The sequence below is a fragment of the Diabrotica virgifera genome, chromosome 6 (assembly GCF_917563875.1).
Source record: "Diabrotica virgifera virgifera chromosome 6, PGI_DIABVI_V3a".
Lineage (NCBI taxonomy): Eukaryota > Metazoa > Arthropoda > Insecta > Coleoptera > Chrysomelidae > Diabrotica > Diabrotica virgifera.
In genome coordinates this window covers 243962752-243989860 of record NC_065448.1, presented here as the reverse complement: position 1 = coordinate 243989860, position 27109 = coordinate 243962752, and the positions used below count along the sequence as shown (strand labels likewise).

At 32.7% G+C, this 27109-nt stretch overlaps 2 protein-coding genes across 4 annotated transcripts in view; both read right to left on the bottom strand.

The window, feature by feature from the left end:
- LOC114336520 (ADAMTS-like protein 1) overlaps positions 1-27109 on the bottom strand; it is a 1384970-nt gene that overhangs the window by 224019 nt on the left and 1133842 nt on the right. The gene's annotated exons all lie outside the window — the stretch shown is intronic.
- On the bottom strand, positions 11293-13154 carry LOC114341933 (elastin-like). Its single transcript, XM_050655014.1, has 2 exons — positions 12996-13154; positions 11293-11971 (listed from the first exon to the last, which is right to left on the bottom strand). Exons 1-2 carry the CDS (start codon positions 13005-13007, stop codon positions 11465-11467), a joined length of 519 nt encoding a protein of 172 aa, XP_050510971.1. The 5' UTR covers positions 13008-13154; the 3' UTR covers positions 11293-11464.

Below are 27109 nucleotides of genomic sequence, written 5' to 3'. Positions count from 1 at the left end.
ACACAACTCTGCGATTTAATATCGACAGAGCAATTTGCTAGGTGAGTGAAAAAACCGTATACATGCAATGCTTATACTGTTCTTTCACTCAACGGCATTACGTTGTCGCGCGCCACTTGTAATCAGGATTCATTTAGTGATTGATAATACAGGGTTAACAATCTTGCATTCCATGCATTGTTAATAAATATTTCTAAACAAAACCAATAAATGTAGTTCCAGAATTGTGTTTTTTTGTAATTGAGTGAAAGAACAGTACATGTACACAATACATTTTTACACATATCTTTCTTCTGGAGTTTGTTTTAATAAATTTTATTTGGACATTTAATAAATTAGCACAAAAGCTACAACTTTACAATGTATGAAAATATCAAAAACCACTAGATTTTTGTTTAAATGTTTTTTTTTATTTTTTTAAAATGACAGTTTTGGAGATGTACTATTCTTTCACTCACCGATTCACTTGTTCTAACGAGATTCCAATTTATAAATTCCATAGCTGAAGTGAGAATCTAGAAGCGCTGCAAAAGCGCTCCACAGCTGTTATGACTTTATCATTTGATAAAAATTGCTTCCCACACATAAATTTTTTAGATATTGACAGAGATGGAAGTCACTAGGGGCCAAATCTTCTGAATAAGGACAACGATTGAACGATTCTAACTCTAATTCATGGGCCCATATGACAAGACACTATCCTGATGAAAACTTATTTTTTTCTGGAAACCGGGTTTTTTTTTCACGAATTTTTCCTCCAGCTGGTCTAAAAGGTTACAATAATGTATATAATTTATTGTTCACAAGTTTCCAAGTAATCCATAAACAAAATTCCTCTCTCACCCCAAAAAAACTGATGCTAACTCTTTCTTGGCCGATTTAACTGGTTTCGGAACCGAAGAAACAGGTTCACACCACTCGTTAACATCTTGTTTCGATTCGGGATGATGGTGATATATTCTATCTCATCCATAATGATTAATTGACGCACAAAATCTAATTTATTCTTCCGAAAAAGCCCTAAATATTGTTGAGAAAGTTGCATTCGAATGTGTTTTTGTTCCGTTGTTAGCAAATGTGGCAGCCATTGTGAACACAACTTTCTAAAACCCAATACTTCAGTCAAAATATTGCCTACACTGCCCAATGAAATGCCTATGGTTCTAGTAAAAATCGGTCACAAGATGAATTTCCAACACCATAACTTATAATTTGTCTAATCCTGTATTCCTTCTACTGTACTAATTGAAGGCGAAGTGTCCTTATACACTTTCAACATTCGTTCATGAATTTCCTTTGCTATCAAATCTTCCAAAAATAAAAATTCAATCATTGAACAATACTTAATTGTGTCCTTTGTAAAAAAAGACACACGTCGATACTAAATGACTTGTAAACAAAGAACAAATTGACAGATTGAAAACACGTTAATATTATGAAGAGTGTACCAACATCCCAGGCAACTAAATGACGTTTACAAAACGTTGAAAAGACGTCATAATTATTACCAAACCACGTCAGTTTGTCACGTTTTTTCGACTTCGAAAGTCACGTGAATATGTCCCACCATAACTAATGTCATTTTTATCACGTTTTAAATAGATGATATAAAAAACGTAGTTTTTATGTCGTTTTTTTTTAGAATATTTTGCATTTTATGGTTTTAAAAATACACAATAGTAATTATTCGTATGGGTATTAGGTCTGGATCCCACGTATGAAAAAAAGTTGATTAATAGCAAGCTGATAATTTGTTAATAGTTTAAGGGTGTCTAGTCGGACTACCTTTGATATATGGAACACTGGAACAGGGGAAGTTTTAATTGTGGAACAGGTTAAAAATTTGGAACGGTCAGACTACGAAAACGGCACATGTATTTTGTCCGACAGAACAGACTTAAACTATTCGAACAGAGATTAAACTCTCATGCAAAAATCAGACTGCTATTTATCACCAAATGGGCGTTTTAATGAGTGGAACATGTAGAATATGTCAAATGACAGGAATTATGACAGGTGATAAATAGCAATCTGATATTTGCATGAGAGTTTAATCTCTGTTCGGAGAGTTTAAGTCTGTTCTGTCGGACAAAATAAATGTGCCGTTTTCGTGGTGTGACCGTTCCAACTTTTTAACCTGTTCGTCAATTAAAACTGCCCCTGTTCCAGTGTTCCCATATATCAAAGTTTGTCCGACTAGACACATAAATGGTTTGGCTCAGACCGGGACATCGTAGTTACCGGGGGGTGGGGTCCCCAGGTGAAGTTAATCCATGGAAATGGGTTGGTTTGTGAAACAAAACTAACATTATGTTTCTTCTTATTTATTACCTACAAGGTTAAAAACTTATAAATCATAGCAAATTCGTGTTTCTTCTTACACTAACAAAAAATGGCCCACTTCCACTTTAAACTTATTTTTCGTTTGAGGGTCCTGCCTGTTCATCAGATTCTTTTCTTTTTCATACCAGAAGTATTTTTGGGAACTACTTTTTTTTCTCAATGCGTCTTTGTTTTTCAAGAGCATCTCGTAAAATTGGTCGCAGGTGTATTTAAAGTTCACTCGAACCATCAACATTGAACTCATTGTTGTTATATTAAGTCGTGATTTCTCATTTGACCACAAGTTGTTCATGATGGAAAATACTCTTTCTACGGGAGCACTAGTTCCTGGCAAACACATAGCAAATTCGACCACTTTCAAAATAGTATCGTATGCAATATCCTTACTATAAAGCCTTGCGAATATTTGCTTCCATCGCTCTTCAACAGGAAAAGCTTCTCGTTCATCGCGAAGTACAGCCGATGCAACAAAACACGCATTAAGTAGCACATACACGATACATTTTCATGCACTTTTTAAAACTGTACTAGTTTTTTTTAAGCTTTTATGAATTGCGATGAAACTATTAATAAATTATTATCTTTGTTAGTAAAAATATACATTTTTTTATTTTTGCGTGAAACCGGGACATTTTAGGGAATTTTCTGAAACCGACGGGACGCCCTCAAAAGCGGTCAAAACCGGGACTGTCCCGGCCAAACCGGGACGTATGGCCACCCTACCCTAAAGCTATTAACAAATTTTCAGCTTGCTATTAATCAACTTTTTTTTCATACGCGGGATCCAGACCTAATTGTTAGTATTGCAATTTTTAATTTAACTGTTTTAAATTTAGCTTATAGGCTAAGGTATACTTACTGTGTCAAAACAAACAACATACACTATGCACCAAAATTAACGCACCACCTTAAAAATGGAACATTTTTGATATCTTGTATTTCCTAAACCTGTTGTCAGATTTTAGTAATTTTTTTAATATGTTATAGCTTTATTCTTCAAGAATATCGATGTAATAATATTTTTGCTAACCAGATTGTCATTGTATACCGGGTGTAACAATGATAGTGTGTTTTTTCCTCAAAGTTTGGAACACCCTGTGGAATATTCTGGCGTATATAAAATATTAAAATTAAAACTCGACTGTAGCCTTATGCTTTCTTAACATTATGATTTTTGATTCATTAGTTTATGTTGGATTATAAAAAAGTTAGGTACTTTAACAACTAGCAACGTTCTTCATCAATACAGGGTGTTTCTAAATAAGTGCGACAAACTTTAAGGAGTAATTATGCATTAAAAAATAATGACCGTTTGCTTTATAAACATATGTCCGCAAATGCTTCGTTTCCGAGATACGGGATGCTGAATCTTTTCTTACAAACTGACCATTTATTTATTGCTCTAAAACCGGTTGCGATATGCAAATGAAATTTGGTTGGTATTAAGAGGTAGTTATTGAGCATTTTTTTCATACAATTAAGAATTTTATATTCACCATTGGCGTGCATACGGGTAATATGACCGGGTAATATGACCCGTATGCACGCCAATGGTGAATATAAAATTCTTAATTGTATGCCAAAAAAATGCGCAACAACTACCTCTTAAAACCTACCAAATTTCATGTGCATATCTCCTCCGGTTTTAGAGCAATAAATAAATCGTCAGTTTGTAAGAAAAAATTCAACATCCCGTATCTCGGAAATGAAGCATTTGCGGACATATGTTTATAAAGCAAATGGTCATTATTTTTGTATGCAGAATTACCCCTTAAAGTTTGTCGCACATATTTAGAAACACCCTGTATTGATGAAAAATATGGCTAGTTGTTAAAGTACCTAACTTTGTTATCATCAAGCATAAGCTAATGAGTCAAAAAGCATAAAAGATAGCATAAGGCTACAGTTGAGTTTTAATTTCAATATTTTATATACGCCAGAATATTCCACAGGGTGTTCCAAAATTTGAGGAAAAAACAGACTATCATTGTTACACCCGGTATACAATGACACTTATCTGTTTAGTAACGATATTATTACATCGATATTTTTGTAGAATAAAGCTATAACATACTAAAAAAACACTAAAATCGGACAACAGATTTAGGAAATACAAGACATGAAAAATGTGCCATTTTTAAGGTGGTGCGTTAATTTTGGTGCTTAGTGTATAAACTAATAAATAATTTATTAACAAATTAATTTAATTAAACTCGATAACACAAAATTAGTTAATTAACAGAAAATATTCACCAAAACAAAACACATAACCTCAAACCGTTTTCAAGAAGAACTATCACAAGGACTATTGCATTAAACTAACTCACAACTCACTTGATCGAATAAAAAACTCTTAATTAACACGTTTCTTCAACTAAATATCTAAATGAAAAGTCCTTTTTTACCACAAAAAGCACGTAAACAATAAATGAAAAATTTCTTATGACAATTTAAGGCTTATAAACCAACGTCAATATACAAAATTATCAGGGTTGCCAGATCAGTTTTTACTTTTTCAGTAGTTTTGCTTTCAAAAATCAGTAGATTCTTTTTAGGCCATGTAAATATAGTAAAACCTGTGTATTCGGTCACCTGTCAAAATCGGCCACCTGTACTAACGGCCAGTTCCAAAATTCTCAAAACCAATTATAAATATGAAGATTTCCTTTTTTAAATAATCCAATAATACCAGGTCATAATTTTTATGACCTGTTATTTACGGCCATCTTTATAATACGGACGCAGCCAAATAATCTCGTATTTTTAAAGCCCGTTTCATAGAAATTTACCTGTTAATGTTGATAGATTTCAGTAGGTCACTAATTACTAATTAGACTTAAAATCAGTAGCCCCACTGAAAAATCAGTAAACCTGGTAGCCCTGAACATTATAAGCATTAACCCGTTAAGCTCCTCCCATTTTTGTGACGTTAGACTTGGGCTGTCTGAAATACTCTGAAATGAAAACGTATTCTAACGTCATTAATCTTACGTCTTTAAAATCACCTACAAAAGACGTTTATACGACGTAATGTTCAAACACGTGTATATATTCAACCAAAAGCTGACGTTTCCTCGACGTTATTGACGTCACTTGGTTGCCTGGGATAAACAAACGTTAGGCTGGTAGCAACGCCCTCCCTTATCGAACCGCAAAACTTATTGAAAAGCCAGTATTCAAGTGTTTTCAATAGTTTTTGTTGATAATAATTGTATTATTATTTTATCTACCCATACCGCTAAAAATTATCGATTTTCGATATCTTGAATAAAATCGCAAGAAAGTACAAGCGATCCAATTATTAACAAGACCATCTGGTTCGACTTTAACAAGGCGTTTTACTTTCTTCAGTCATGAAGGCCAACGCGTACATGTAGTTAATCTTGAATCTTAGGTACAATGCAAGTCTTTGTCTCAGATAATTCATTTCGAATGCATTTCCTATTCCAGTTACCATTTGCATTTACTGAGGAAATGATATGTATATGCTGCTAGTTTTCAATTAATTAATGTTAGTTATAAATATAATAGTGCATATATATATGCGTATATTATTGTGTATTTAATAATGCTAAATCAAGAGCGAGTTCTACATTTCATTAATATAATATTGAAAATTATATAATATATAGTTGAGTCGATGGTTCTTTGCCCCTGCGTCATCATTTAAAGCATACGAAATAAGTCGGTAATTTACTAAACCCAACAGCAAGTGACAGAAAGTAGCTACTGCTACGATCACGGATTATATTGCGTTATTAAACAAATAGAATGTAAAATGTTAGTTGTGCTTTAAAACTTTGGTACAGAACTACACCTACATCTGAAGAAGTTATAAGAAAATTTAGTAAAATATTTCCTTTTAGTCATTTCTTTCACTTTTTCCGAAACTTAAACAAAACCATTCCTTAAATGTTTTATTGAGGTTAACTTTGTATGTAAATTAATGGTAACATAAAATACACTTACTATAAAATTTCAAACTCCAATGTAAAATTATTTGTGAAAACAACAACTGTTTGTGTAATATAAATATCTTTTGATCCTTGAGTGAAATCCTTAAAAAAAGAGGTCGCCCAGTACAAACTTGGAGAAGATCCATCATGGATGAGACAAGAGGTTATGAAAAGTCTTGAAATGGGGTGAAGGCCTCAGTGCAAAATATAACTCGATGGCGTGTTTTCACTGAAGCTATATGCTCTATTTAGGGGTTCAAGCGCTTTGCGATATACATGTAGTTAATCCTGAATCTCTTTGTTTCAGATAATAGGGAACTTGCACATTTTTTTTATTACATATTAATGTTCAGTTTTGAATAAAAACGAGATTTACAAAATTTCACGCTTCAAACACTCATAATAACTTAAAAGTACAAATTTAGTCTTCTTTATTTTAAAATAGTTCAAACGACCCGTGACGTCACAGAGTTTAACTATGTGGTTCCGTTTATGGTTATATTTACGTATATTCTTCTTCTTCTTCTTTAGTTTATTGGTCTCCACCTACTCGTCGTCGGGGAATAAAGGAAAAATATTTATATTCTAATGTCATTTATCGTATGTCGTTGTAATAATATATACCAGTTTGTTGAGATTGGAGTTTGATACAGTTTTTGAAGAAAAGGAAAGAAGGTTTACTATTGAAAGTAAAACCATTTTGTAAAAGTACAAATTTTCTATGAATAGTTCAAACGATCAAAAACTCTTTTAACGTCACATAACTGTATTTCTTACTGACGTTTATAATGTCTAATTTAAAATTATATATACAATTGGTGTAGAATGTAAACACACAACCCCGTGACGTCACAACGCGTTTTGGGGTGGCTGGTATAAGTTGAATTTTTAGTCGTCTTTAGGGGCCAAACGAAAGACAAACAAAACTTTTTTATTTTGATACAGGTTCTAAATTATGTTCTGTTGTGATTTATACTATTTTTTTCGAATGTAAAATTTTATGCAAGTTCCCTATTCATTTCCAATACATTCCCTGTTCCAGTTACCATTTGAGTTGACGCTGGAAATATAATATGGTGCTAGTTTCCAATAAAGTTAATTATGAATATAATATCATTCAATATTATTTTATAATTCGTTCGTGTATATATGTATGTAAACGTATATTATATGTATTTAATTATGCTAAATAAACAATGAGTAGTTGTATGTTTCATTAATATAGTATTGAATTATTTATACTATATTCAGGCTATAATACTGTAATGATTTTTTTGTGCAGCAGTCCTGAAAACTAAACTTTCAATATGATTTTTAAATTAAAATTTCCACTTTAGGGTAGGTATTTGAGGCAATCTAAACATTTTTCAGGGACATCTTCCATATTATTATCCTAATAAAAAAATGCAGACCTGACTGGAGGGTAGCGGTCAGATATCCCTAAAATTAACCCCCTAACTTAATAAACATTTCTTTCTTTCTTTCTCCCCTTCCTTATACCCTTTCAGGTGTCGGATTTGGGTTTAATTTAGCTACATATTCACCCATCTCTTCCATTCTTTTCGGTCCTGTGCTATTAGTTTCATTTCTTCTAGCGTTTTCTGTTTGATTTTTCCTGCTTCTACTATTTGCTGTATCTGCTGTATTTGCTTACTTGTTTCGTGAATTTTCCTTGCTAGTCTACTAGGTTTCATTCTCATCAGATGTCCATACCAGTTTAATTGTCTCTTTATTATTTTATTCATTATTGGTTCCTGTTTAGTTATCCCTCTTATTGTCTCATTTTTTATTCTATCCCATTTGGTCTTTCCGGCTATAGCACGTAAATGTCTCATCTCAATTGCATTTATCCTACTATTATGCTTTTTCTGTAAAGTCCAATTTTCGCTTGTATACAGTATCGTCGGTATCACAATCGTATTATATATTTTAATTTTTGTTTCGTGGGACAATTCTTTTTTCCTCAGAATTGGCGCTAGTGCGTAGTACAGTTTATTTGACTTTTTAGTTCTGTTTGTTATTTCGAGGTCTATTTTCCCATCATTGGTAATAATACTTCCAAGATAATCATATGCTGTAACTATTTCCAGTTGAGTATTTTTGCATTTTATAATTACTTCATTTTCTTCCTTTTCGCCGATGACCATTATTTTACTTTTCTCGATGTTTATTTCCATTTTTAATTTCTCTATTTCTTCTGTCCATATATTTATGAGTTTTTGCATATGAAATGGGCCAATAAAGTTTTTCAATTAAAAATCTTTTAAAAATATTTAACTTACAAATATTTTTATTAGGTTGAAAAACTTAGTCTTTTAAAATTTCCACTTTAGGGTAGGTATTTGAGACAATCTAAACATTTTTCAGGGACATCTTCCATATTATTATCCTAATAAAAAAATGCAGACCTGACTGGAGGGTAGCGGTCAGATATCCCTAAAATTAACCCCCTAACTTAATAAACATATAAACATTTTTATTACAAAAAATATCTCTGAGACAACTTGCAATTTTTGAAGTTATACTTCTTTAGGCACGAGGGTGAATTTTTATTTTCCCTAGCGCATGCGCACACCGACAGCATGGTTTTAGCTGCTCAAAAGTTTTACGGGATCTGATTGGGTGTTAAAATCATCTGTTAATATTGGTTCAAATGGAAATGGATATTATGCATAAAAAAATGTTGTGTATATTAGTTTTTATTGTTGTGAGGACAGAGACAAAAAACAAGTTCATAATAGTTATTGTAGTGACTTTTTAAATAGTTTTTAAAAGCAACAGGTACGTACTTTATTGTAAATATTTCAGTATTGTAATAAAAAATCACAAATTAAATACCTATTTGGAAAATGTACCTACCTAGCTAACCTAGTTACTTACCTACCTAGGTAATGCTTTGATTTACCAACAAAAATCTCGATCAAATATATTGCTTTTTTAGTCTATATTTTGTTGTATTTTAATTAAACAAGTATCAAACTTATTTGATTAAACTAAGAGATTAAGCAACTGTCAAACATTTTTAAAACGTTTAGATGCTCTATCTTCTCACTTCATTCACATGTCTGGGTTAGGTCTGGATCCCGCGAAGGAGAAAAAAGTTGATTAATAGCAAGCTGAAAATTTGTTAATAGCTTAAGGGTGTCTAGTCGGACAAACTTTGATATATGGGAACACGGGAACATAGGAATATTTAATTGTGGAACAGGTTAAAAATTTGGAACGGTCAGACCACGAAAACGGCACATGTATTTTGTCCGACAGAACAGACTTAAACTCTCCGAACAGAGATTAAACTCTCATGCAAAAATCAGACTGCTATTTATCACCAAATGGGCGTTTTAATGAGTGGAACATGTAGAATATGTCAAATGACAGGAGTTATGACAGGTGATAAATAGCAGTCTGATTTTTGCATGAGAGTTTAATCTCTGTTCGGAGAGTTTAAGTCTGTTCTGTCGGACAAAATAAATGTGCCGTTTTCGTGGTCTGATCGTTCCAAATTTTTAACCTGTTTCACAATTAAAACTGCCCCTGTTACAGTGTTCCCATATATCAAAGTTTATCCGACTAGACACCCTTAAGCTATTAACAAATTTTCAGCTTGCTATTAATCAACTTTTTTTTCATAGGCGGGATCCAGACCTAGGTAGTTAAATTCTGCGTGGGGTGAGTTCAAAATAATCTAACAACCTGATAGACGCAGGTTCAATTCCCAATGCAAATTTTTATTTTTTAATTTTTTTATACATTTTATGATTGTAAGTATATTTATTATATATTTTTTTCTTCAGAAAACACGTATTTAGTTAAAATTTTCTCAACAATTTTTCAGAAATTATTTCTTTATTTCATGTTTCAATGTGTTTGCGTGTGTTTTATTCTTTAATTTTTTTAATTTTTGGTAGGTATTGTTTTAATAAAAATTTTTGGAAAGTAGTCATCATCATCACTTGGCTCTACAACTCTATGTGAGTCTTGGCCGCGTTTACTATTTCCCTCCATTGTTGTCGGTCCTGAGTAGCTATTTCCCATTGCTGTACTCCCATTTTGCGTAGATCGCTGGTTACTGCCTCCTTCCATCTCTTTCTTGGGCGACCAACTGACCTTTTTCCATCGGGCCTTTCCCAGAATGTGGCGTTTAAAAGTCTTTCGTCACTTGATCTTAGTACGTGACCCGCCCATCGTATTCTGTTTGATTTAATGTAGCGTACTACTTATACTAGCGTATTAAAATTAGTTTAATATTTAAATAAAATATAAATAAACTGTTTAAAGTATATTGATTTCGTTGAAATCATATAATATATGTATACCTTCTTACGTGCGTACAAAGTACACACACATTCTTTTTTTTTTATTATTTAAAAGTAAATTTAAATATCCAAATATAAAGAAAATAGCGATTTGCAAGTGATTATAAATCTTACTTTCTTTCCGTATAGGAAGGTGCAAAATACTAACAAATCAATTGGAAGTTCTGTCCAACAAAATACATGGAACGTTTTCTTAGCCTGACGTTTTAAAATTTTAAGCTATTCCACAATTAAAACTTTCCCTGTTCCAGTGTTCCCATACATCAAAGTTTGTCAGACCAGACACCGTTAAGCTATTAACAAATTTTCAGCTTGCTATTATTCAACTTTTTTTTGTATGCGGGACCCAGGTCTAACATACATCAACGAAAATATCTATTAAGCATAACATGCTAATGTCATTCAAAATCCTTTTGTATTAATATTTGTTTATACGTTCGAGAATAAATCATTCCTCGTATATCAGATAACCATGTATAATTTTTAATGTTAAATGTGTTAAAAAAATTTCTAATATTTGGATTCGATTCACTGATAGGTTAAAGAAAAGGGAGAAAGGAAGTAATTTTATCTCGTTTTTCAATATGCAAAATTAAATGCCATTTATACTGTAAAATGATAACCACAATTGATCTGTATAATAATTGTTTGTATTATTGGCAAAAAATAACAGAAAATAAAAAATATTTCAAATTTATTAATAAAACATTCAAAACAATTTACAACAATTGACATACTATTTTACAAAGAGAAGAAAAAGAAAGAGAAAAAGAAAGAGAAAAAGAAAGAGAAAAAGAAAGAGAAAAAGAAAGAGAAAAGAAAATTGTACACTCTTAGCTACATGAACACTTAATGATGACCGTGGGTATCAGGGATCCATTGACCTCCCAAAGCGCCTTCCAAAGCTCCTCTTGCGGAAACTCCGTGTCCGATTCCATGTCCAAGTCCAAGTCCAAGACCGAGAGGTCCTACTGCTCCAAGTCCAAGAGGTCCTACACCTCCAAGACCAAGAGGTCCAACAGCTCCAAGACCAAGACCAAGACCAAGGGGAGCACCGAGAACACCGCGGGCAGCAATAGCAGCGGGGGCAGCGAGGACAGCAGCGGGAGCGCCATGAGCTACTGGTACATCAGGGATCCATTGTCCTCCAAGGGCACCTTCGAGGGCACCTCTGGCACTTCCGTGACCTAGTACTCCGGCACCGACGATACCTGCACCATGTCCGGCAACTGGTACATCAGGAATCCATTGGCCTCCTAGTGCGCCTTCAACGGCTCCTCTGCTGGCTACGAGACCGTGGCCGAGGAGGCCTGAAGCGCTGACGGCAGCAACGGCTACGAAAAGTACAGCTACGGACTGAAATTCAAACAAATAAGAATTATTATAAATTATTCCTTTGTAAATGTTAAATATTTAGCGACATGAGGAGAAGATTTCCTTAAACTTCTCACAGCAAAACGTATTAGAGACAAGAAGTGTTTTGCTGGTTCAAGAAAAAGAATAAGATAAATGATTGAAGAGATTGATATGTTTTGTACACACTTATGACAACTGAATGAATGGGAATAAATTATTTGAAGTGGTTAAAATTTTAATTTCCTGGCTGAGCGTTTCAGCTTACAAAGCCATTTTCAGAGCTATGCTACAATAAATAATCTCTTATTAAGCAACTAATTCTAAATTTTATAAAGTTCAACTTACATCAAAGGTAAAGTACCACTGTAAAGAAGGATCTCATTTTTTGAATTGAAAAAATTGTTTATGCAGTTTTAGAACTTGGTCGGAGAATGATTTGAAAGCAGACGAAACAGGATGTGCTAATGTGCTCTCCTAAATCTTCCAATTTTTTCAAAAGTGACAGCTGTCATGTGTCATAAACAGGAAATTAGAAAATTTAACTTGTAAAATTTTGAGAAAAATTGAAATTCAAAAATTGAGAAATGTAACTACAAATATTTTTATCTCAAATTTGGTTACATAAACCGTGTTTTGAAAATAATTCAATTATTAGAGAGAAAGTTATCCCCAAAACCAAAATTAAAATTCTTTTACATGTAAAGAAGAACAAGAAACTTGATGGTAGAGTTGTCAGTATATTAATTAAGTGCATTAGATTTGCGTCAAGTGATGGAAAGTGTAAAAATTAAAAAAGAAATTTGAAACTTTCTTCATAGAAAAAACATAGACGATAAATGATTAAATATTAATAGTTATTTTTTTTATGCAAGGTATTTTAAAAAAGTAATAATTATTCATTATTAAATTATTAGTTTAAATATTAAAGATCTTTTTCACAAGAATGTGGTAGTGTTTGAACAATGAGAAGAAAAAAAGATTTATAGACTCATATCATTTTTTTTATAATATATGGAGTACTTACCAATGAGTTCATGTTGTTTTAATGTGTTGATAACTAAGAAGTGATACAATTATTAACTATTACCTCGTATTTTATATAGTTATTGATAACCTTGTCCACACCCAAATAGAACATTATCATTTACTTACTTTCTGCATGAAAGAAGGATAGCGACACTAGCAACCAACGGTATTAACCAAAACAAAAAATAAATATCCTGTTTTTTTAATAAACTTTTAGAGTATTTGTAAGTAAGTGATTAGTTCTACATATTATACAATTATACATACAACCAAACTTACATATACGAGTATAGAATCATTAGTCCACAGTACATCGTGATTTTTGAAAGATGATTACAAAAGTTTAAAAAATGATCTTAACTGCATCGTTTAAGTGAGTCTACCATTTTCTGAAAAATTTCAGAGTGCAGATTCCCACGTCATTAACATTATTACGTTGTCGGATTAACGAAACGCGGCTGTATATTTGTCTGACACGAGATCGACAAAACTCGTAATTTCCAATTTAAGGTACTTATATTTAATTAATAAAGATTGTTGATCTCTTGTCCGACAAATTTACAGCCGCGTTTGGTTAGTCCGACAACGTAAAAATAAGTTAATGACGTGGGACGCGGAAACGCGTCCAACCTGCACTCTAAAAATTTTCAGAAAGTGGTAGACCCGCTCAAACAAAGCAGTTAAGACCATTTTTAAAACTTTTGTAATTATCTTCCAAAAATGCCGATATACATCTGATATTATATTAATTTCTTTTTATTTCGAGCGAATTTAAAAAACCAACATATGAAGTCAAACAGTATTTTTGTTTTGAAGCAGTTTAATCCCAAATTACATACAAATTAAGAGCTAGGCGCAAAATTTCGGGCGAATGCTTTTTAAATGCATTAACTTTTTTCCAATCACAAGAAAACAAATAGGTGTTTTTAAAAAATTTATACGCAGAATGAAAGACTGCGTTATTTCCGAGGGCCGAAAGTCCCTGAAAACTGTTATACCTAATGTATATTTTAATAAGGTACAGGGGTGACAAAGAAGAGAAAATTGAGTGTGATTTTTAATTTCAAATATCTCATTCAAAAGAAACTTTTTGTTTACTCTAAGGGATTTTCGGCCCTCTATAATAATGTAATCTTTCATTCTGTGTATAAATGTTTAAAAAATATTTATTAGTTATTTCAGGATTCGAAAAAAATGAATACAGTTAAGAAGCATTTGCCCGAAATTTTGCGCCTATGCTCTCAAAGAAAACACTACTAACCACTAAAAACATGTCTGGAAATACCAAAATGAAACTCTGTATGTTTGATATATAAAGTCAATAGCATAAAATATTTTTTCTACAACCGTGTTAAAAATGCAATTTTTAGCACTCCATACGAGCGTTAAAAATGCTACTTTAAGGCACTAGTGCTTTATAGTATATTAAGTATCGAGAACGGTAAGGGTTTTATACCGATCGAAGACAATTGTTTGGAGGAGGAGCGGCGCGACGACTCCAATTATTGTCTGAGATCGGTTACCCTTAACGTTCGACATGCTTATAACGTTTTTTGCACGATTGATACCATTATAAATTATAAAATTAAACATTTTCGTCATATTGACTAGTTTCATTCATTTTATCAAGATAGATACTTTGGTTGTTAGGTAGTAACTAGGGTACATAACAACAATGGAGAATTGAGTTTTTATTTAGTTGTCAATAATTTTAAGTACAATTTTGATTATTATAAATTAAAATATGCGCGAAAGTGAATTTGAAGAAATTGAACGGGCTTGGGAAGAAGGGTGTTCCGCAATTATTCCCGAAAAATCCAAAATCCGTTATCAAAATACCTACCAAAGTTTTAAAAAATGGTGCGAAGGCAGCAGGAGTTTCTGTTAGAAGTGAAACCACAGCCCAAACAAGTGGGATTTCATTAAATAATTTAACAAATTTTACCATAAGTTTCAATATCAATAAATAATTCGTTAGTTTTCTTTATTCTTTCAAAAAATAAATTAAAATTAAGAGATTTTTTAACTCGACGGTAAGTGAATTACTTAGCAGCAGCAGCAGGGGTTTCTGTTAGAAGTGAAACCACAGCCCAAACAAGTGGGATTTCATTAAATAATTTAACAAATTGTACCATAAGTTTCAATATTAATAAATAATTCGTTAGTTTTCTTTATTCTTTCAAAAAATAAATTAAAATTAAGAGATTTTTTAACTCGACGGTAACTGAATTACTTACCGTCGACTTGGAGTACTTACCGTCGAGTTGGATTACTTACCGTCGAGTTGCTAGTAAATGTCACCTACTGACGTAAAATCTGTCACGGTAAACAGTCAAAAATGATCAATCGTGCAAAAAAATATTTTTAAGGCACTGCAGTTCGTATTGACCGTATATACAATTTTGATGTAACGTCAAAAAAATATAAAAATGGAATGTTAGTCAAGTTCAAGTAAAAGTTTTTGTAGATATTGTCCTGTAATTACGTTTGTAGAAAAAATATTGTATGATATGCGTGTTAAAAGTACATTTTTAAGGCACTCATGTGAATTGCAGAACTCGCTATCGCTCATTCTGCAAACTTTCACATGCGTGGCTTAAACGTGTACTTTTAACACTTATATCATAAATAACTATTATGTACGAAACAGAGGTTGAACAGGAAACAGAGTTGAAACAAGTCCGCTTTTATTTTTTTCTGGTATATCAAGGGGTGCTTTTTATGAGACTAACTTTTTCTTAAAAAATTTCTCCCCGGAACCCCCCTTTCCATCCCTTTAAAGGGGGTAATTTGTGGTTTTTGCAAAACGTAGCCCTTCCTGTAAGTACGTTCTGCAAAAAATTTGCTTAATAGTAAAATGAAGAGGACTATATTTTCTACTATTTATTTTCCGACAGAATATGTCTATTACCCACCGTTTAGCGGGGATGGGAAATGGAAATATAACGGTGGGTAATGGAAATAGAGAAGAATCTCTACGGGAATTAATCACAAATAAGTGGCTGATTTTTTGGTATAGGTTTCATTTAAGGGCAATTGCCCATTTTTTAATTACAAAATGTTACATTTTAAAAACCCCTTTTTATACCATCTGAACCGCTTGTACTAGAGTAACAAAACTTTCAGCGATTATCCATGTACAGGGTTATTCACTATATTTTGACCCCCCTGTAAACTGCTTTATTTAAAGAATTATAAAAAAATGTAAAATACAAAAGTTATATGATTTTTAAATTATGAATTTTTGACATATATATCGTACTAGTGACGTCATCCATTTGGGCGTGATGACGTAATCGACAATTTTTTTAAATGGGAATAGGGGTCGGGTGCTAGCTCATTTGAAAGGTTATTTAATTCCCTATTCAGTAATATAAACAATAACATGATTAATTATACAGGGTGTCAAAAAAATGTTTTTGAATTAAATTAATTGACAAAAAAAGAAGAATATATGTAATTTATTTAATTTAAAATACATTTTACTGCTGTTACAAAACAGAAATAAAAGTTTATTGTACAAATAAACATTGATTTTTTGCTTAAATTCAATGTTCAAACTTTCAAGAGGCAGATGGGTGGCAGCTTCAACATTGAATTTAAGTGAAAAGTAATGTTTATTTGTTCAATAAACATTTATTTCTATTTTATGACAGCAGTAGAATGTATTTTGAATTAAATAATTTACATACATTCTTCTTTTTGGGTAAATTAATTTAATTAAATTTTTTTTTGTACACCCTGTATAATTAATCATATTAATTTTCTATTACTGAATAGGGAATTGAATTTTTCAAATGAGCTAGCACTTGCTCCCTATTCCCATTTAAAAAATAGTCGATTACGTCATCACGCCCAAATGGATGACGTCAGTAGTACGATGTATATGCCAAAAAATCATAATTTAAAAATAGAATAACTTTTGTATTTTACATTTTTTATATAAGTAACATCATATAGTGAATAACCCTGTACAAGTATTATTTACAAATTTGTATAATGCATTCCCATATTTTCCCCGGAACCACCCCAAAAAAAGAAGAATTAATAAAGAAAATAATCAAAAATTGATTTTTTGTCACCACTGTGGCTTTAGGGTGCAAAGAAAGTAAAATATGCATACGTCATAATGTGTAGCAGACTGTGTGTTCTGTTATTTTCCCTAAGTACATTATCAATAAAATGAATAGGTGACGAAAAAAAAAAAATAAACAAAAACTGGAGCCCGCCAAAGCATTTCTGGGGTTTACGGTGCCACTGTGCCGCAACGGTTGCTTATACGAAAAAAATGCATAGGACCTTATTTGTACAGAAAATAGTGGCCTTTAATTCTGAATAATTTTTGTTTCAAAAAAATGCATGGGTAATGAGAACATCGTATAAACATGCTCGCCAAAGGATATGGGTAGTTTCTGCAGTTTATTTTCAAGGATAGGGGTATTTTCCGCAGGGATGTTGCAATAGCCATATATATTTATGAAAAACCCTATTGATGGAGCATATGCCCATATGGGTGAAAAAGTAAATTTTTTTTAAATCCCTATTTTATTTTTTTTTTGGCTACAGGGGTTGCACCAAGAAATCGTTTTATAGCTAAGCTGGAGCTTAATATCTGGTGGTGCAACCAGGCATAAATGTCTTGTGATGTGGCCGATATTATCGTGGTGTATTTATATTGTGGTCAGATCTTCTCTTTTTCTGAAAATCTAATTAACTTTATTATTTCAAATAGTTCACCTTGTATATTTTTTACCTTTTGAAACCCATACGAAATATTTATTATGTTTCAATCTTTTTCAATTTCAACACATTTTTCAATTTTTCAATTTTTCAATTTTTCAATTTTTAAATTTTTCAATTTTCAATTTTAAAGTGACCCCCTGAAGGTGCGTTAGGCAGGGGGGGTAGATAAATTTAAAATCTTAAATGTTAACCTCCATTTTTTATTGCAGATTTGGACTATTCATAAAAAATCAGTAACATTTAATCGAGCCATTTTTATAGTTGTTGATAGATGGCTCTTATAAATTGTATTTTCCTGATTACAGCACCATCTATCAACAACTCTAAAAGATATCTCCAACAAATGTTACTTATTTTTTCATGGTGAATACAAATATGCAATGAGAAATGGGGGCCCCTATGTAATATTTCAAAGTTTCCTCCGCCCGCCCCCAGGGGGTGGAACTGAAGGGTAGTGTTTGGTGTAATTCGTTAAGATTTTGAAAAATATTATAAAACATGTGTTTTTTTTTATTTTTTACTTAGGGTATCACGATAAATCGTTTTTTCTGATTAAAATGCTAACTATTCACAATTCGAAAAAATGTCTCGAATAAAATTTGCTTATTTTTACGTAAGGAATACAAATCTGCAATAAAAATGGGGTTTCATTTTAAGATTTTAAAGTTTTCCCCCACGCCACCTCCAGGAGGTGGAGGGGGCGTTTTAAAAAATATTGAACACGATCTTTTCAATGTTTTGATCCGATGTTCATTTCGCGAAATATTCGACCGGTGCGCTAATTTTGGGACATTCTGTATATGTATATCTATAACCCTATGTTTATATTATATGCTTGACTATTTTGAAGTTGTCAATTTTAGGATTAATTACATTTTATCAAAATGTAACAAGTAATTAATCCTTTGCCGGATGCAATAAACTTAAAAAGGTTATGTTACAGATTACGGTTACAGATACATTCTATAATATACCCATATTATGTGACTATTGGGACCGTGCAAGTTCGGAAAACTGACACTTGGTTTCATAGCTGGGCAACTTTTTTCGCACTTTTAATTATATTGGCCAATCATATTGGTCCTGGTTGCTTGATAATTGTCAACGCCGTTGCCCAAAAAAGTTATAAGAAGAAAAAGTAAGATTTAGGTTATGTTATTACAAGGTAAACAATTGTATGTAGTAAATAAAATTAATTATTAGAATGCAGTACTGCAAGCAAAATACAATTAATGAAATATACTTTTATAATAATAATTGCATATCATATCAATATTGTGAGCAACATATAATTGTTCTTCTTCAATAACAGTAGGTATGAAATATACGTCAATTTGACAATTTCAATTCCCCTCCAAGTACTTGCACACCGCGAATAATCTGATTACCTGCTACCAAAATACCGAAAACAGTAGTATTTAGGTAACATTGAAACAACAAAGAACATGAACATTTATAGTGATGGCATTACTCATTTTATGTGAAACGTGATATTCTATACGCCCTGAGCTTCACTGGTCTCGCCACCTATTTAGCGGATTACTAGTACAACTTTCATTGGAAATTTCGCTGAAAAGAGAAAAGTGTTGCCAATCCTCTGTGACTTTCGCTAGTATGGCTGGTATCGCCATCTAGAGGATGACTTACTGTTTCGGCCAGAAATTTAAAGAGGAAAGCTATCCTAGTTTGTTAAATTCTTGGCTGTAAGTTTTTATTGAAGGGGGTTTGATAGACAAATAGTTGATATATTTTGGTGATTGTTAGGAGGGAAGGCAAATACTTCTTTGATGTACTCTTTTTGGTGTAAGACCGTACTTACGACGGAAGAGACAAAATGTTTTTTTTATTTCCTTCCTTTTGTCATCGGATATTTTATTTTTAGGTATAGTAAGTTGTTCCGCGCATATCATTAATTTTTGTACCACCCACTGAAGACTGTTTCTTCATTGCCACCCCCTACAAATAGCTTAACGCCGTCCATCTATTATAACAAAATATGTATATGTCTTCATACGAAATTTCTGTTTTCAGGATCTATTTCGCGTTGTCTTTGAGAAGCTTTTTCTTCAATCTCTATTAATGATGATATGTAAGCAGACCTTTTTTTGTATGTACTCATTAGCCAATATTCATTGAATATCGCTTGTCCCTTAGCCATGTTTTAATTAGGTAGCTAAAGTTAAATATCTCTATATTCATAAACAAGTAATACCATAACGTCAAGTACTTGAGGTACCTAACAACTTAAGTACTTTTTCACATAAGTCAACTTATGTTCCTTATAACACCCGTGTTGAGCTGCCCCCCCCACTTGCAAAAATTAAAAAACGAATAGCCCTGATTTATGAGCTATTTATGAGCTCTCATATTCCGCAAACTAAAAATTTTGAGCTCGTTCCACTGAGCAGTAATTTAATACTTTAGTGGGGGGGGGGGCTGAGCCAGCCCCCCCACTACTTAAAAATAGGAATATTGAATCGGTTTTTGCGGCAGAATTACGAGCTATTTATGAGCTCTTGAAATTATATAGTTTCGATTTTTGAGCTCATCCCCTTCACCCCCAAACAACCCTTTAATTGTTTTAACTTAAAATGCTGAGAAAACTTAAAATATATCGTATTGAGGATATAATTCCTACAGCGTATATACTCTAAGAATAAACTATTAAATCACGTGCATTTCGATTATTGAGCTACAACCCCTTCGCAAGAAAACCACCCTATCTTTCCGGCTTAAGAGAAAGTTGTACTTGAAATGCATTAAATTAATTATTTGGCGACTACATATCATTTAATAATTTATAAGCTTTCAAATTACGCGCATTTAAATCGGTAAATTGCAATTTATTTTATATAGTGCAGTCACTGAAAGTAAAAATCAACGATTACCTTCAATTTCGGTGAACCTTCATCGATTTTCACAAAAATTGGTCAGTGGTTAGAGGATACCTCAAGAAACAAAGGTGACATGATACTACCTTGCGCCTTTACCCTGAGGGTGGATACCGCCCCTTCTCGGGGGTGAAAAATTATTTTATAAAAAATAACTGCACAAATCTATAAAAGAACAAATTATAAGCAAAATGTATTATATAAAGTGATTAAAATAAGTCAATACTTTTTAAGTTATTAAAGATCAAAAATTTTAATTATTCGTGAAAAAAATGCATGTTTTGAAGCGGTTTTTCGTAAATCACTGAAAAACTGTAAGTTTTTACAAAAAAGTTAATAGTAGTTTTATTCGTATAGCTTATATTCTAAGAATAAACTCTTAAATCACGCGCCTTTCGATTACTGAGATACAACCCCTTCGCAAGAAAATCATCCCATATTCCCGGCTTAAGAGAGAGAGTTGTACTTAAAATAATTTAAATTAATTATTTGTCGACTAGATATCGTTTAATAATTTATGAGCTCGCAAAATATACGCATCTCAATTATTGAATTGCCATTTTCTTTCTATAGTGCAGTCACTGAAGGTAAAAATCAACTATGACCTTCGATTTCGGTAAATCTGCATTCATTTTCACCAAAATTGGTGAGCGGATTTTGATGCTATCAACTTTTTCTGGAGCTCATTTTGGATAGGTATTTCTAAGTACTTTGATAAGTATTTAGTACCTAAGTATTATAAAATGAATCCCTTTCCCGTTATTTAAGCTTGAATCCTTAGATTTGAACAGTCGCAGAAAAAAATATACATTTAATTACCAATAACTTACTTTAAATTAACATTAAAGGGTTTTTCAAGTAAGCAATTTATTATGGGATGGAGACGCCACTGTATCGATAAACATTGCAAATTATTTGCTCCGCTATTTTCTCCGTATTTCGGATAGTAACGAGCCTTTTAATTTACAAAAGTGTTTTAGGGAAAAAGTTAATATTAATACTTAACAGTGAGAGTGTTAGTGAACAAATAAACCATCGAATAAGGACGAAAAGATAACAAATTGTGGGAATATAAGGTGTTGTGACGTCGATTGGTAGAAATTACCCATCCGCAAGGTTGAATTGTGGGTAATTTTTGGCGCCGGTCGATAGGCAACACATTTTACACTAGACCTGTACAGTAATTTGCATACATATTCCAAAGGCCTCATTTGCGAGTATATTTAGCACCAATTGATAGACAACATATTATACATTAGACACTAGGAATTCTGGCGCTGGGTGACTGATAATCCACAAAAACAACTAAACAACTAATCGATACCCAACAAAATAAAAAGTAAACAATCAGATTTTTATCTACATAATTGTTGATAAATAAATTCACAAATTAATATAATCCTTAAAAATGGCCAGTGGTGGAGGTGGAGCAATTAAGAAGACGGGACCGGCAAGAGTGGAGTATGAAAGCAGCAGCGAAGAGAACGGGAATAAGAGAAGTAGGGATGGGTACGATGCGGAAGATTTATTCAGAAAAAGCAAGGTAACGAGGAGAACTCCGACTAAGAGTGATAACCAAAATGAACAGATGATACAAATGATGCAGACAATTATGTCAAGAAATGAAGATATGATGATTGAACTAAAAAACTTGCGCAGAGAGCAACAAGAAACCTTGGATTGCGTCAGACAGCTGGAGAAAAAGAATAAGGAGTTAGAAAAACGACTCAATGAAGCAAATGACAGAATAGAACGAATTGAGAAGGATAAAAGAAAAAAGAACATAATAATTAAAGGATTAACTCTCGATAGCAATGATAACAGGTCTACTAAACAAAAACTAGAACAGTTTATTGAAGCAAATCTGCAAATAAAGGTTAAACTGAGGGAAGGAAATAAAATTGGTGATAAATCATTTCTGGCAGAAATGGAAAATATGACGGATAAAATCTCGGTATTAAGGAACAAAAGTAAACTTAGAAACATAACAGGACAAGGAGTATATATAGAGTCTGACATGACAAAAATGGAAAGAGAGATACAGGCTATAATTAGGAAAATAGCGAAGGAGGAAAAAGATAAGGGTAATACAACAAAAATAGGGTATATGAAGCTAAATATTAATGGAAAAGATATGAAATGGGATAAGGATAATGGTAAACTGACAGAGAGCACACAGAACAGCCAGAGAGGACTCCCAAAAAACTAAAAAGGAATGCAGAAACGACTACAAAAAGTATAACGACTAAAGCAACGGACAAGTACATGAGATTGGAAAATGATAATACGAAGTATAAACAAGATAACGAGGCAAAACAAAACCATAAGTCAGAAAAGCCAAGAGATCAAAAGTCTGACTACGTAGAGAATGATGAAAAAGGTAAAGAAATGGGTGAAGAAAAAAGAAGAGTGGAAAAAGGGAAAAAAGAGAAAATAAGAATGGCAACATGGAATGTACGCGGCACCTATGAGGAAGGAGCCATGAAGGAATTAGTAAAAGAAGTAGGGAGATATAAATTGGATATTGTAGCGGTACAAGAAACAAAACAATTGAGGTCAGAAATATCGGAATTAGAAAATGTGGTTTTTTTCAAAAGTGGAGGAGCAGATAGGATGTTGGGAACAGGTTTTATTATAAGAAAAGGTCTAAAAGAAAAGATTATGAGTTTTAATCCCATATCGGAGAGGATGTGTTATATACGAATAAAAGGGGAAAAAAGAAATATAAGCATTTTAAATGTACACGCCCCTACCGAAGAAAAAGATGAAGAGATAAAAGACATATATTATGAAAAAATGGAGATGGAATATGAAAAGATACCGAAACATGACGTCAAAATTATAATGGGAGATGTAAATGCAAAAGTGGGGAAAGAGGCAATCTACAGAAATACAGTAGGAAAACATAGCAAACACGACGAGTCAAATGACAACGGACAGAGACTGATAAGTTTTGCAATGGAAAAAAATATGGTGGTAAGAAGTACACAGCTACAGCGGAAAGAGATACATAAGGGTACGTGGACATCTCCGGACGGAAAAACCGTTAACCAAATTGATCATGTAATGATAGAAAAACGACACGCGGAATTTATTACAAATGTCAGAAGTATGAGAGGAGCAGACTGCAGTTCAGACCATTTTTTAGTAAAAATTGAATGTAAAAGTAAAGTAGAAGAAAAAATAGTTGTAAAAAAGGATGCAAAAAGAACAAAATCATACGAAGTAGCTGAACTGAAAAAAGAAACAACCAGGCAAAATTATCAAGAAGAAATAGAAAAAATGTTTTTGGAAACAAAGAATGAAGCCACAGATGTAGAAGAAAGATGGGAACAAATAAAACACATTACAAAAGAAGTAAGCAGAAAATTGATACCCAGAATTAAAAAACAGACAAGAACTAAGGAGTGGTTTGATAGGGAGTGTGCAGAGCTGTCAGAAGAGAAGAAAAAGTTAAGAATACGTATGTTGACCAACCCTAACGACAAAAACAGAGAAGAGTATAACCACGTACGAAAACAGTTAAAGAAAAGTTGCAGGAAGAAAAAGAGAGAATCCAATGAAAGAAAGTTGCAGGAGATAGAAGAAAAATTTAAAAACAATGAAATAAGATCATTTTATCAAGAGGTAAAAAAAGTAGAAAAAGGTTACCAAAGCAAAACAAGCTACATAAAGACCAGAGAAGGAGAGCTAGTAAGTGAGCCGGGAAAAGTTATGAAAGAATGGAAAATGTATTTCGAAACGTTACTAAGCAGTGATGATGAAGATCAGGGAGAGGACGAAGACAGAACAGAGGGTGCAGATATAAGAATAGCCGAACCATCCAAAGACGAAGTGCAAAGAGTTGTAAGCAAATTGAAAAACAATAAAAGTCCAGGGCCAAACGAAATAAGTGCAGAAATGCTGAAAGCAGGGGGAAGAAAACTACTGGAAAAGGTGTATGAACTGATAGAACTTACATGGAAAGAAGAAAAGATGCCTGAAGAGTGGGCCAAAGCCTGGATAATCCCATTACATAAAAAAGGGGATGCAACGATGTTGCAGAATTACAGGGGTATTGCTTTGCTGGACGTGTGCTATAAGATATTTGCTAGGATTGTAAGAGAAAGATTAGAGGTATACGCAGAGAAACTAATAGGAGAATACCAAGCAGGCTTTAGAAACAATAGATCGACGACAGAGCAAATATTTAACATAAAAGAAATCCAAACAAGCTGCTACGAACATAAAATGGTTTTATATGCACTATTCATAGATTTTAAGCAGGCCTATGACAAAATTAATAGGAAAAAAATGTATGAAGCCCTACGGCAAATGGAAATACCAGAAAAGCTAATCAAGTTAATAAGAATTACCTTAAATATGACATCTAACGAAATAGTGTGGAACAGTCACAAATCGGAAGAGTTTATAGTCAAAAAAGGACTTAGACAAGGTGACCCTCTATCAACTGTGTTATTTAACCTAGTTTTGGAAACAATTGTAAGGAACAGCAGAATAGAAACACAAGAAACGATCTACCGTAACGAACATCAATGCATGGCCTACGCCGACGACCTTACACTGCTAGCAAAAACTAATACCGAATTAAAGAAAATCATGAGAAGATTAGTCAGAGAGGCAAAAAAATTCGGCCTAGAAATAAATGAAGAAAAGACGAAGTATATGGTGCTAGGCAACACAGAAAGAGAACCTGTAGATATGCTAAAGTTAACAGCGTTCGATGGAAAAGAATATAAATTTAAACGAGTAAATCACTTTACATATCTAGGTGCCATTATAGATGAAAAAGGACACGAGCAAAACGAACTAAAGCACAGGATAGCTAAAGGTAACCGAAAGGTCGGCAGTTTAAAAAAATTATTAAAGTCAAATTACGTATCAAGAAAGACGAAAATTAGAATATACCAAACTGTAATAAGAGCAACAGTCACCTACGGATGTGAAACATGGGTACTAAACAAAACAGAAGAAGAAATGATAGAGAGATGGGAACGCAAGGTACTGAGGACTATTTTCGGGGGAAAAAATACGGCAGATGGTTGGCAAAGAAGAACTAATGAAGAATTAAGGATGCTTTACAAGGAACCAACTATAACAAGATACACAAAGGCACAAAGAATCAGGTGGGCAGGTCATGTCGAGAGGATGGATAGGTCAAGAATGCCAAAGAAGATACTATTAAGAAAACCAGTTGGGACAAGGAGACGAGGTAGACCAAGAAAAAGATGGCACGAAAAGTTTCAAGAAGATATAGGATCGATGGAAATTACAGACTGGAAAGAGAAAGCGAAAAACAGGATACAGTGGAGAAACATAGTGCAGCAATTTTTACATAGTCATTAAATCAAATTATATAATAAATATAAGACATTAGTATATATTGTTATTTGTATTATGTAAAATTGTTATTGTTAAGTTGTAAAGCCCTAGGCCTCCAAGGTCTGTAGAGCATGTTAAATAAATAAATAATTTATTATATTTTTTATTACATCAATTTTAGTGATGAACACTTTTTTGTAAAAACTTACAGTTTTTGAGTAATTTATGAAAAATCGCTTTAAAACATGCATTTTCTTTTCTTTCACAAAAATTAAAATATCCGATCTTTAACCTTCGGAGTACGGAGATTATTTGACTTACTTAGATTACGAAGATGGGTCAAGCGTGACCCATTCTCATTTTATTTATAAGGATGTTTTAAATAGTCAGTATTAATAAACAGTATCTTTAATTCAACAAAAAACAAACAAACATAACAATTATAATCCTGAATTATTGTATTTAAATTTTTTAAGATGGTTTCCCATGGGTATATACTAGTTCGCTCCGGCGGCCAGATTTTAATACCTTACAGAAAACGGGGCATAGGTAAATTCGCTCCGGCCATATATTTGAATACGTATACCCGTAAACAGGAGACGGCTGCGATTTACGGTGGTACCTACAAACATATTAAAATATTTTAGAAATCCGAAGACCGGGTCAGGAGTGACCCGGCATCATAGATGTTACGTAGAGGAAAAACTGTAATTTGCATGTTCACGAATTATATACGAAAAAATAGACTGAAACAAATAAGGAGAACTTACGATTCAATCGGATTTGTAAAAAAATTATTTCATAAAATATTAAGAAATAAGTGAATTTTCGGGTCACGCTTGACCCAGTCTTCGTACTCCGAAGGTTAATAACTCAAAAAGTATTAATTTATTTTAATCACAATATATAACAAATTTTGCTTACAATTTGTCCCTCTCTCGATTTGTGGGGTTATTTTTAATATAGTAATTTCACCCCCGAGAAGGGGTGACATATACCCCAGGTTAAAACCCTAAGTTGTTATTGTTAATTCGTGAAAATGAATGGAGATTTACCGAAATCGAAGGTCGTAGTTGATTTTTACCTTCAGTGACTGCACTATAGAAAGAAAATGGCAATTCAATAATTGACATGCATATATTTTGCAAGCTCATAA